Consider the following 13,496-nt stretch of genomic DNA (forward strand, 5'->3'; position numbering starts at 1 on the left):
GGGTGGCGGGGGGGCGGTAAACCTTCCTTACTAACGCTGCACACTTTGGGGATGTCCAGTATTTGTTTAATTTTAGAATCGCTTGTTCCTCTTGGGCAAGGTGGCAAACGCGAACTCCGGGGGGAGGGGAAGGAAGGATTCCTATCATAAGAGTCCGCGCAGTTTTTCAGAGCTGAACCGAGCCCGGTTGCCATTTCCGAAAGGGAGCCTGCCGCCACCGGCGTGGTGGGGGAAGAGACCCGGGTGAGAATTGGGGAACGAGGGCGGGGCGGGGGGGGGAGAGTGGGCTGGGGCGTCGAGGGGAGGAATGGTCCATCGCGGAGGTACCTGCATCTCCGCGCACTCTCGCCTCCACACAAGAGCGCGCGTCGACGGCCGCGGCCGGGCCGTGGGTGGGCGGGCGCGCGCGCGTGTCAACTCCCACGTGCTGCTGCCGTGGGCTCCGGCCCGGTGGCACCAGCACCGCGCTCCTCCCCGCTCGCCCCCAGATCCCCTCCCCTCCCTGTCGCTTTTGTCTGGATGGTGCAAAAGAGGGGTTGGTGTGTGGACGAGCTTGTGCGTTTTGGGATTGCAGACTAATGTTCGGGAGTTTCTGCCCCTGCTCTGCGTCAGTCCCCACGTCACTTCGCCAGCAGTAGCAGAGGCGGCGGCGGCGGCGCCTCCCGGAATTGCTTTGGAGCCGGAGTTCGCTCGCGCCCTCGCTCGCGCTTTCCACGGCTCAGTCCCCGGCAGCGGGAGGAGCCTGGACCCCGGCGCCGCCGGCGGGCGGGAGGCGCCAGAGCCGGGTGAGCAGCACGGGCAGTGCCCTTGGGAGCCTTGGTCCTCACTCTCCCCCCAGGGGTGGGGGGCGGCCTCAGTGGTTCCCCAGGTGGGACTGCCGCACCACCTGCCCCAGCCCTAGCATCCAGCGGCGGCGGCGGATTCTGCAGCATCATTCGGGTGCCCCATCGCGGAGCCAGCGCCGCCGCTGGCAGTCTCTGTGTCCCCCTTTGGCGGGTCCTGCTTCTGGCCTGTGCCCTGGAATCGTGGTCTGCGGCCCTTTGACCTACCTCCTTTTCCTTGTCTTCAGGCTGGGCTAGAGGGCGGGTATCCTGGTTGCCCCCCGGTGGCGTCAATGCCTTCCTGGGACAAGTTCATTTCTGGGGTCTGGAGAGGGGCCTGATCCATCTAGCATCTCCTGGCTGTGATCTGGGTGCAGGGTCAGGGAAGCACGAAGGGAGAATGAATGCTCCAATTCGTGGTGTAAGGGTTGGGGATGGGGGTAGGGGGAGGTCTTCTGCTCAGGCTCAGGTGTGTTTGTTTGTCTTCAGCTTCCAGGAGCTTCCCTGGTCCCGGAGCGCCTTTTGCCAGGAGCCTGCACCCCAGTGAATCCCGGAGAGCGCCGCCGGCGGGTGCTCAGAGCGCCGGGCCATGCAGAGTTGGCCACGACAGAGCTTGGAGCGGCGGTAGCGCCTCCTGTGTGGCGGTCCACGATGCCCCAGCCACTGTGAACAGTGCCCTCCTCAGCCCTGGAGACGCTTGCCTCTGCTCGCCCGTGTGACCAGAACCGAGGAGTCCAGGGACCCAGGAGCGCGGTGAAGGCCGCCCAAAGCGTGCAGAGGAGGCCGACCCGCACAGCGCAGGCCACATACTCAGGCTGACTGGAGCTGGCACTGGGGGCTAGGAATGTCGTCCTGGACTAGGTGGCATGGACCCGCCATGTCGCGCATCTGGGGTTTCTGCTGGCTAGTGGTTGGCTTGTGGAGGGCTGCGCTTGCCTGCCCCACGTCCTGCAAATGCAACGCCTCTCGGATCTGGTGCAGCGACCCTTCTCCTGGCATCATGGCATTTCCAAGGTTGGAGCCGAATAGTGCAGACCCTGAGAATATCACGGAAATGTGAGTTCCTGGTACCTTTCTTCTTAGCTTCGCCCCTCAGCTCCTGGGCCTGGGCCTGCCAGGCGACTTTCCGTGTTTCAGTGCATGGGTACTGTCCCAAGTCCTGGGAGATGTCCCATGAGAAGAGATGGAGAGCAGGGCCAGTTACTTGACTTGGGCGGGCTGCTAACTGAAGAGAAGTGTGATAATTTCAAATTATGTGTGTATTCCTTACAGAAAGGAATTCCACATGTACTTCAGATCTCAAAGCCTTGCTGTGTGTGCTTTAGGCTTTTCATATGTATATGCACTAACTGAGTTTGGGATCATTTTGTTTCATAAGATGCTATGTTTGTGTTGTGTTATAAATTCCAGTACTATTTAATAGAAAGGAAGTTCAACAATTCCCTTTTCGCAATAATTCGAAGGGCGTCTTGCCCTTAGTAGCTTTCTCTGACGTTTGGAGCTGGCCAATTTCCCTTTTCATTTCATAGATCAGATTTTGCTTAGGAGATTACATCCATTGAAAATGATCCCTAAGAGGAGAAGTTCTGAGTATTGAAATGCATTCACTCCAAAGAGAAAATGTGATAGTTAGGACCTAAAAGCCTGCTCTTATTTAATTTGGGCTTGACTTCCCAGAGATATAATTTGAGCCCATTTGGATTATAAATCTTTATTGCCTATTGAACAATTTCCTGGGATTAGATTGAATGATACGGTGTGTGCTGTAACTTGATGAATGCTGTTTTGAGCATGGAACCCCTGTGCTCCTGGAAATGTTTGCGTTTGCCCAACCAAGTCTGATGCAGAAGTCAAATAGTGGCTTTCAGCTTCTCATTCAAGGGCGCCTTGTGACAAGTTACCAAGTTAAACTCATCAGTCTTTAACATTTCTCTATCACCTCTATTTGAGGGGTTTTGTTGTTTGCTCTAAGGACTTTTCATCTCATTTCATCAACACAAGGCTTTATTCATCCGTGCAGAAGAATGTAAGACAAAGTTTCTCCTGGTTTTCCTTATGGCACTTGATGCTGAAATAGGCAGAGTTGAAAGTAGGGCTTGGGTTGTGGCCTTCTGGTTGGTGAGTGGGCATGCATCCCCCTCCCACTCCCCCAAATGCACAATCCTGCCTCTCAACACAGTTGACCAAGATAACCTGGTTTATCATGTAAGTCCGTGCTCTCTCTGGTCTCTGTTGTTGTGCTGGTGATGCTCATGTTAGAAGGCGTAGACAGGCAGAAGGAAATGACAACATAACCCAGAGGAATGCGCAGGCCTAGCAGAGCTGAGGTATGCCTGAGCCACCAACTGCCAGGCTGCTTCAGGAGGCAGGATCTCAATCTCTTAGGCAAGAGGAGCAGCGGGCAGAGCCAGGGTATGGGTAGCGTTCCAATTGTGCTGCACTTGGCCTGGCAGGTTAGGCTGGCCCTGGAGTATTTCAGGATCAGTGGCATTTTCCCAAGACTTGGTGGCAGTATTAGAAAGAGGAGGCCTGCTGGATTGCAGCATCCTTAAGAAGGTTCGGAGATCCCAGCATGTGCCTTTATGCAGCTTGGTATTTTGTTTTGTTTTGAAATTCCGTTATTGGAGGACAGATGCAAACGAAAGGAGGCAATGAGATTAGACCGAATATTTTACTTTCCCATTTTTAAGGTCCTAATCTGGGGAAAAGAGACTAAGACCTCTTAAATTAAAAATATAATTTTAAACCTTAGTAGTCTCAGCTGGCTCATATATAGAAAATCTAGATCTAATCTGAGGCTTTGAACATTGTGGCAGTTTCATGCTATCTGATGGCAGGTTCTCTGTTAAGACTTTTTAAAATTGGTTTTAAAAATATTTACCAAAGCATTTACCACAGCTAGTCATTCTGTAAGGCTTCCTAAATTCCGAGTCCCAGCTCCCTCCTCCCCCCCCAGTTTCTTATTTAGAAAGTGTACTGAGACTGAGGGAATTGAGTGATGCAAGAGGGTATGTTTAGGCAAGAAATTAGGTTAATAACATGAGGCTATTAGGTGTAATTTCTCAGGAAAATAAGCCCATTTCTCTGCTTTGACCCTCTAGTTTTCTGAGCTCAGCCTCTTTACGCCCCTGTCTCTGTATCTTGGAAATCTATCCCAAGCTTGGCTTGGAAAGCACATCCTCTAATTATTTTGGATTCTACTTTTTTGATATCAAATTGACATTCATGCTTGGGCTTGTTTCACACTCATCCCTTATATGACACCCCCTGTGCTCTCTGTTGCTTATTCATATTTGCTCAAACAGCTTCTAAAAGCACCCAGTGGTCCTCCCGCAAGTAACTTGTTTTAGTGTAATGATATTTTCAAAAGTTACATGTTTGATTTTTTTTTAAAAAGAAGAATATATGCAAGTAAAACATGATAAGAACTTACTGTAGCAAAAGTTTACAATGGAAGGAAAAGTAAACCCGCCACACCCTTTAGGAAGAACCAACAGGAGACCATTTTCAAAATAAGTCTATAGGTCCTTATTTATTTATTTCTACATGTATATTTTCATTCAAGCTGACATTTCCCACTCAGAGTCATTGCTTTGAACCTGGCTTATTAAAAATTTTCTCATCACAGTATCTATCTCATACTCTCTAGTGTGATCTGGGTTTAGAACTATACCTGTCCACCGATACAAATCACACTGCTAGATTACATTTAAAGGAAGTACCCTTGTCACATCTAAGTGGAATTCAAGAATAGTCTGTTGGCAGAGTTATGTGACTGGACACAGAAGTCCTACTTGAATCAAGTGCAAAGCGTGTCATGAAGGACCAGTTTTGTCTCACCCAACTGGTAAACGGCACAGGTGAAGTAGCCATGCTGCTTTTATAGTACGCCATACATTTCAAAGCCTAATGATCTTTTTCCTCCTCGAATATCTTGGGTGATATTCTCCGACTTCGGGAGTAATATCTGGAGACCAGTCTACTATTTGGCCTCTTAGCGCCACAGAAATGAAATTTGCAGCTTAGGCTGTCGCAGTTGGTATGTGCCATTAACAATTGGCTTGGTTAATGCTATGGCATCAATACATGGATTTTAATAAGCATTGCCTTTGAAATGTATTGTACTGAAAGCAAACCAAACAACAACTAAAAGAACCCCCCCCCCCCAACAAAAATACTCTGGCGTTCACAAGGATTCAGTGAAAGGCATCCGTTTCGATTATTTTTATGCTTATTTTTCAGTCTTTTCTTTGGGGGTTTTAGAACTTTGGATTGTATTTCACATGCATTTGCAAACCACAGAGTAAATTTTGAATGTGGTTATATAAGCCACTTTGGACTTGTTAATAAATAAGACATCTAATTTATATCATTCATTATTCAGCACCACTTGCAAGCTGGGGTTGAAAGTACGTTGTCTTCACAGTGAAGGTCTTTATTGAATTCAACTCAGCACAACCCTTTGGACTCTTTAATTTCATACCTCTGGTCTCTCCGATACGAAGACTTCTGTTACACTGGGGCAGACACGTGGAAAGCTCTGCGACCTTTCTGACCCTGCTTTCTTCCACTTACCCCTCTCCATCAACATCCTTTGACTGTACAGGAGAATGTGCTTGATTTTTTTTTCAGTCTCTGAAAAGTGATATTTCCTTATGGGAATTCAAAGCACTAGAGTTAAGAGAAGTGCCTGGGTTATGTCATTACCAGCACACAAGTAATGGGAAGCTAAGACATTGTGGTCATGGCTTCTCAGCCCTGAGTTTAGGTCTATTTAAGACCTTTTAGTATTTTTTTTTTGGTCCCCTGAACCTCTGCTTGTGTCTGTGATAACAGTCCTTGTAAAGATTTTGCAAGCGGAAAAGTTGGCCAAACAGCACAGCTGGGTTGAGGGCCCATTCTCCCTGGGGGCATTCTGTGTGATCCCTTTGATGCTATCTAGGTGGGAGGAGTAGAACACCTAGGGTTGTTTGTTTAGCTAGGCATAGGGAATTGAACCATTTCCCCCCCTTTTCTTCTCTTCTCTTCCCTCTTCTTTTTGATGATGGGGGTGGGGAGCTTGAGTACTGAGCAAGTGCCTCTAGTTTTAACTCAGTGCTCATCTTGTCTGTTAGGGAGTGAAACATTATTGAACCATTATTGATAACTACATGATGCCATTACTTTATCCCTCTGGCTAACTTTACTCATTACCACTTCTCTGAGAGCTTTTCATGGGTTCAAAAGCTGTAGGGCAGGATGTGGCCTTGCACCTGCTGCCTCTTGAAGTAATGCCAATTTCTGTCCCCTCTTGCCCACTATAAACCAGTAGAGGATTTGGAGGCAAGATTCTTTAGGCGTGGCAAACTTTATGCTTACTGCTTGATGTGTGTATGAGAGAGAGGGAGAGAAATCACACACAGAAACAGATCAAAAATGGCACCTTGGGTTATTAATAGTTGAGAGATCATCTGTAATCTACTTGGTTGAGCTATTTTAAAACACAAATCCCTACCCCTGCCCCTCTAAATGACAGTGAGCTTAGCCCAGGCATGGCTTGACAACTTTAGATTTACATTTGATTTCTGATTGATCTGCATTAATAAAGAAAAGATGAACACACAATCAGGGTGACTTCTTATCTTTTACTTTGCTGAGAAGAAAAGTGCTGCATAGACACGATATTCTTGACCTCTGTGCTTAAGCAGAAAATATGTGAGGAGCAACTTCAAATAAGCCCCAGTGTTGTTGCTGAGTCATTTGGACGCACGATGAACCCCGGTGGACCTGATTTTTCAAAAGCAGATCTCTAGGCTTCTCTTCTAAGGCACTTCTGGGTGGACAGGACCATCAGCCTCAGTTAGCAGCCAAGCTACTTCTTTCTACCATCCGGGACCTTGAGCGTGCTCCAAAAATTCAATGGGCTTCTGCTTGTCAGATGTAAAGTGGGGACTTAGGATTTAATGCCCAGAAAAATTTAACCTCCCTTGGAAGCGCCATAAATCTTCCATTATGGTGCCAGTGCAGTTTATACTTGTGTGCCAACTAGGGAGTATGGCTACTCAGAGTCATGGTATCCCTGATGCTGTCTTTTTCAATACCTGCCCCGGACTTCCCCAAACTCTTGACAAATGAGCTGATAAGAAGGCTCCTGGCCTGTTCTGGGCTAATGAGTCCAAGGTCACAGAACCTGAGACTGCGATGCAGGAGAAGTGTTGCCAAGCCCATTCTGCTGTCATTCCAATGGAACACAACTGCCTTATGCTTAGGTGATTTCCTCTCTGCTCTGGTCCTCAGACTGAGTGCCCAACCTCAGCACACTGATATGGACCCTCCTGTCTCAGAAACGCTCAGGGGACAGTTCCACCTTGTCCTATAGGGTCTCTATGGATAGAAATAGACTTGATGGCAGTGAATTTGGTTTGGTTTGGTCTGGATCCGAGACAAAAGTGATTAAAAAAGACATGAATTACTGATCCCAAAGCAGTTGGCTCCTAAGTGAAAAAGTTGGAGGTTTGAAGCCACCAAGGGCACTTGGAAAGAAAGACCTGGTGATTTGCTTCCAGAAAATCAGCCAGCGAAAACCCAGTGGTCACAACAGGCAGCTTCTATTGCCTATGGCATTGCTAGAGGTTGTACAGTGACCAAAGAGCAGCAAAAAAATAAGACCCCGAGCCTGCTGTGTGTACCATTTTAGTGGCCAGAATGAGGGCAGGGCCAACAGAGCAGGGTGAATGGAAGGCTCTGCTTCTAGCATCAGAAGCAGAGGAATCCCTGGCACTTGAACAAAGTCTAGATTAAGGCCCATTGGAGGACCCCTGGCCAGGCTGTACTTATTCTTTCCCTACTCCCCCCACCCCACCTTGACATCTCAATGCCCTAAGATTGATGGCAGAGCTTAGTGGCTGGGCCAGCGAGCAAACGGAAGGCTGTGGACTGGCATGATTCTGCTGCTGTGTTGCTTGTTGTCCAAGGCCCGCACCTGGACTTTTCCTCCGCGCCTGCACACTTCTCAAATTTACCCCTGGTTTCACACAGGCTTTCTTCCCTGGGGCCTGGAAGGTCCTTGGAGATATGGATTATTGAAGTTTAAAGCCTGACTCTGAAGAAGGTGGGAAGCATTTGACAGCCTCTGCGGGACTGTCAGGTTAATTGCTTTGCCTGGGGCTTGCTGGTCAAGCGGGACATAATTAGGCACAGAAACCCTATCTAATCTCTTGCTCTGGGCTGGTCTGCTCTACCACAGTTGCCCACCTTTGACCTCAAGGGTCCAGCAAATTCTAGGAGAGGTCTAGAAATTTAAAGAAATGTCAACATGCCAAACAACAAGGCCTTATGAACAGGGTGAATCTAGACTTTTCTCCCGTTTGTCATCCTGTCTCCTTTCAGTTAAACTGTTTTGTGATCTCTTATGCTGTTGGGGGAGAAATGATTTGTATATACCTTTGGTAATATGCCATGCCTTTGGACCACAGTACAGAATAAATTTGTTAGTAACCACAAACTATTAAAACCAAAAACTAAACAAACCCACTGTCATCAGGTGGATTATGATTCATAGCAACTCTATATAGGGTTTCTGAAACTGTAAATCTTCACTAGACAGCCTCATCTCTCTCATACCGAGTAGCTGGTAGGTTTGAACTACTGACGCTGTGGTTAGCAGCAACCTTGTGGTTAGCAGTCCAATGCTTATGTCAAGATCCACCAGGGCTCCTTCCACATTATTTAGAGGTTGTTGTTTTTTTTAACTTCAACTAGAGACCCATTGCCATCCAACATGTCTCAACAATTATCTGGGTGCACATACACCAGAACTACATTCATGTGTGTATGAAGTATCTATGAATAGCTAAAGACATGTATAATATACTACGAGGGCTCCTTCCAGAATTTGTTATTATTGCTATTAGTAGCCATTGACTTCATTGTGACTCATGGTGTGTCTGCGTATAACAGAAGGAACATTGCCTGGTGGACTCCACTTTCATGATTGGTAGTGTGTTGTGGTCATTGTAGTGGTCGCTGTATATTTTTGATGCTTTCCAACCTAGGGGACTCCTGGCATTATACAACACAATAATTTCCTGTTGTGATCCAGAGGGTTTTCATTGGCGAATTTGCCGGAGTTTTCGTCAGAGTCTATTTTAGCCTGGAGACTTGCAGCTCGGCTGCAGCCCGTGCACACGGTGGACTCTGCTGGTATTGAAATACTGGCGCCGTAGCTTCCAGAGTCACAGCAACAGCCGCGCTTCCATGTACAGCAAACTCCTACTGGGCGTGGCCGAGATCCTCCGTCGGAGGGCAGTGCTTGTTCTGTCACTGGATTGGCTCTTACTCAAGGTGACCGTACCTCGAATGGAACCAAGCGCTGTTGGGTCCTATGCTGTCCTTGTGATTGTGGCATGCTTGCCTTCCAACACCAGAGGCTTCCAACATTCTAGTGGAGACGCTTCTGTTGAGCCAATTTTCAGATATAGATGGCCAGGCTTTGCTTCCTCTTCTGTCTTACTTACCCTGGAAGCTCCACGGAAACATGTCCGCCATGAGTGACCCTTCAGCTATTTGAAGCAGCGGGGCATAGCTTCCAGCATTGTAGCAACGGGCAAGCCACCACAGCACGCCAGTTAGTCAAGTGGTAGTTTCAGACTTAGGGACCCTGAATGGTAAAATTTCCCTAATAATTGAGAGTTCACTTCAGTTCTCTTGCGCATCAGGTATTTATTTTTGCTGTAACCATTCTAGAGAGTTTGGATGAGCGCCTGATGGGTGGGCTCCCTGAGTGGAGCACCTGAGCAATAGGGCATCAACTCCGAAATGGCCAGCCTGGCTACTCAGAAGCCAACTGCATGTATTTGCTGATTCTTTCACCAAGTCTCAAGATAAACAGGAAAAGCATATTGTCAACCATGTCTTTTTGAATAATTCTACAGCAATGTAATGAAAACGCAAAGATACTAGATTTTATGTTTGCAATCTCTGACATATAGTGCAGTTTACAGAGTTATAGGGTGTTCTGAACTCTAATCTTTGTTAGGTGAGAGATCCTTGCGTTAGGTTAGAAAGGGACCTAAATTAAAGGAAGGGAATCTCTGGGTAGTGCAAATAGTTCATTCTCTTGGCTGCTAAATGGAAGATTGGAGGTTCAATTCCACCCAAATGTGGTTTGGAAGAAAAGCCCAGCCATCTACTGAAAGACCAACCATTGAAACCACTTTGATTCACAGCTCTACTCTGACACACATGAGGTCTCCATGAATCATAAGTGAAGCCAAGGAGGCCCTGCATAGCTTATATCTCCTGGGAGAAACTGAGGCATCACATCTCATTTTGATGTAATATGATGAAGACACTCAGAGCACATGTCGTTACACTGTGACTGTTTTGGCCTCAGCTGAGAAACGGCATGATTTGCAAAGGATATTTCTTTCCAAATGTGTGTATGTAGTTTTCATTGTTCAATAACGGGAGGCATAGGTGTGTATACCCAGTGTGAGACATCACCACCCCTACTTCTTATGGTGGCAATGAGTCTTTGTTATTTCTTCTCCACCAAATACTTGTTGATATTGTCATGGCTTCATCAGTCCTTTTTATGCTTGCGTGCATTGTGTGCATCTTCTTCTGCTTTTCTTTTGGCTCTACGCTGGAAGGACGGGCCATCTCTTGGCTGAAGCCCATCACTCCACCTGTGACCGAGCCCATCTTCTGAAATGCTGCTGTATTTCCGGACTTTCCCTCTCTCACTCATCTTTCCAGGCTCTTCCTCCTGTACGACATTTACACAACAGAATTTCGCAGGACCACCCAGGCTTCTTCCGCTTTAAAGAACATGAACATTATCAGCCCTATTCTTTCTGTTCTTCTACTCCGATTTCCTCTCTACCCTCGAAAGCCAGCTCCTAGGCAGCTGGTCTCTGTTCGTGATGCCTCTCTCCCCACCGCCGTATTGAAATCAGTCTCACCACAGTTCCTTGACTCCTTCGTGTGGCTAAACTCAAGGCTTATGAGGGGGTGTCAACAAGTTTGTGAGACTGAACAACAGAAAGATAATGGATTTTATTCATGAGCTTTTGAAGCTCCCTCGTATTTCCTTTTTTTAATTAAAAAATTTTTTTTTTGCAAACTCAGAACAAAAGTCAGAAGCTACTCATCAGTGAGGTCCCTCATATTTCTCTGTCCCTATCTTACTGGACTTCTTAGTAGGATTTGACCTCCTTGCTTATTCTTTCTTTTGGGGACACACTTTCTCCTTTGACCTCTGTGTCTTTGAGGTTCAATTGTTTTTCCTTCTTTCCCTCTGGCTGCTGCTTCTTGCCTCACTTGTTTCTTTTCTCTGTGTCCCATTTAGAAGTTGATGCCCTCAAGACTACCTCCTCACCTCACCCGCAAGGTCCAATGCCCTCTGTGTGCTAATGATGTTCTCAGCTGACTCTTGCACCACCCCTCTCGGCTATATTGTAGCTAGGTGCCTGTTGTACAAATATATTTGTCTACAAGCACTTACCCAGTTAAGGAGCGCTCATGCCATAGCGGGTTACATGCTGCCTGCTAACAGCAAAGGCGGAAGCAAGCTGCGGCTTTTTGTTTCCGGAAAGACTGACCACCTCAAAAACCCACAGGAGCAGTTCTATACTGCCCTGTAGAGTCCCCGTGAAGCAGAACAGGCTGAACAGCAGGGAGTCAGTTTGGGATGACTTTTAGTTGATATATTCGTTGTTCTCTGTACGCTTCGGACTCCTGGCAGCCCAGTTGGTGTCGCAGTCGACTGTGCGCCACTGAGTTTTCCATGGATGATTTTCTAAAAGTAGATCCCCAGGTCTGTTTCCTGAAGCATGAATGGGCAGATTTGAGCCTCCAATCTTTCAGTTAGCAGCCAAACACCTTAACCCATTTGTAGTATTCAGGAACCGCCTATTATAACTTACATAAATATGTTTGAACTTATGCCACCATCATCTTCTGTCCAAAACAACTCCCTACCTGATATCAGTCTTGCCCCCTTCCCACCCTGTATCTGTATCTTTCTTAAATCCTCGTTGTTCCATGCTACTGCTGATCATTGCCTTACAGCTCTGTAGCTCCCCTGAACCTGGAAATGGAGACCTAAGGTTGGTTCATTTATTTATTTTTCAATAAAACTAGATTGTCAACATATTGCTATATAATGAGATATGTAATTTTCACATGGACCAGACAACACGGATCAGCGTAACAGTTGCTTTCTACACCAGCAGGTCAATAAAGGAGAACAACATGTAACTGAAAGCATGCTTGATGATCTTAGAATTAGAGCAAGGGCACTTCATTCCGTATTGAAAATGTTACATGACATTAAGCTAGGCCTCCCTGGGGCACCCATCTCCACAATGGGCATGTCTTTGCCAAGGGAATGCAGAACATGGAGTACTTTGGCTCAATCTGGGTCCTTGGATGCATACTCTTTTTTTCCCCTTTCTCTCACTGCCCAGCACCAACTCTGATTGACAAGCTCTTTCTTTGCAATCTTCATGTATTTAGCCAAGTCTTACTCAATTCTGGGAGCCTTTCACACTCTTTTAAGTGGTTTCCGAGTATCTTTCCCCTGAGATGGATTGCTTTGTTATTGGTTTTAATGAAGGCATTTATTTCTTTAGGAGCGGTTTCTCAAAGTTGGAAGACAATGTCCACAGACATGCCTGCTTTTTAAATTTATAAAGTCAGTTTTATTAAGATAGAATTTACATGTAATGAAAAAATTACTGTGACTGATGTAAATAGGATCAAGTCATTTCACCCCCTCAGCGCCGGATTATAGAAGCTTCTGTCATCCTAACACATTTTCTCATGCCTCTGGGCAGTCCACTGTTCATGTCCACTTTCAGCCCTTACTCACCTCTCATCTGATGTCAGTTCCCCAAGTTTTGCCTTTCCTAGAAGGTTCTAGAAGTAAAATAATACTTATTTCACGCAGTGTGTGCTTCTTTGAGATTCATCCATTTTGCTGTATTTATCAGTCAGTATTTCACTTGGGGTGTGTGTGTGCATTTTTTAAATAATTAATTAATTAATTAATTAACCTTTCAAACTATTTACTAGGACCTAATTCAGACATCAGCCCATCCGATGGTTTAATCCTGTCAAGCACTACCACAATCAGCTTCGAAACTTTTCCCTCCCTCATCCACTCCCCTCCCAACCTTTCCTACCCTAGCCCCCAGGGGCCCTCCCTCTGCTTATTTTCTCGATGGATTAATTCACCCTGGGTTTCATATGCCAGAAAGACACAGACAAAGACATGACAGAGTCAAGAAGGCTACCAACAATGACAAAATACAACAGAGGTAAAGCCCAATATGAAAAATCAAACACACACACACACACACACACACACGCCCAGAAAATATTAAAAACCAGATCAACCACAAAGTGTATCAAAAGAGAGATCAGGATGACCAGGTTTTAATCATTCAAGTCAGAATGATTAAATCTACATTTTTATCTACTACAGTCATCTCTCCAATGCTCTCTGATCACCAGGTTATTCCCATCCCTCAGTTATGGTTAGAGGGAAGTCACTGCAGGTGTAGTCCATGTACAGATCCTGCAAATGCATTGTGGGCCTCCATTGTCATCCGTAGCTTTCTGCACACCATAATCTCACAAATCAAACTCTGATATGATTCCCTTCTTTGAATTTTAATTCTATACTTTACA

The 13,496-nt window shown here is 46.3% G+C and overlaps 1 protein-coding gene across 2 annotated transcripts in view; it reads left to right on the forward strand.

The window, feature by feature from the left end:
* The first annotated feature begins 542 nt into the window (after positions 1–542).
* Positions 543–13,496, forward strand: part of NTRK2 (neurotrophic receptor tyrosine kinase 2) — a 494,743-nt gene continuing 481,789 nt past the window's right edge. Inside the window, exons 1-2 of one of the 2 annotated variants that reach the window (XM_075549850.1) lie at positions 543–785; positions 1,311–1,877. In XM_075549850.1, coding sequence (XP_075405965.1) covers positions 1,666–1,877 — 212 coding nt within the window. In that variant the 5' untranslated portion in view covers positions 543–785; positions 1,311–1,665. The remainder of the gene's footprint in view (positions 786–1,310; positions 1,878–13,496) is intronic. The other variant, XM_075549851.1, reaches the window with a different exon arrangement.

Source organism: Tenrec ecaudatus, chromosome 5, assembly GCF_050624435.1.
Source record: "Tenrec ecaudatus isolate mTenEca1 chromosome 5, mTenEca1.hap1, whole genome shotgun sequence".
Classification (NCBI taxonomy): Eukaryota; Metazoa; Chordata; class Mammalia; order Afrosoricida; family Tenrecidae; genus Tenrec; species Tenrec ecaudatus.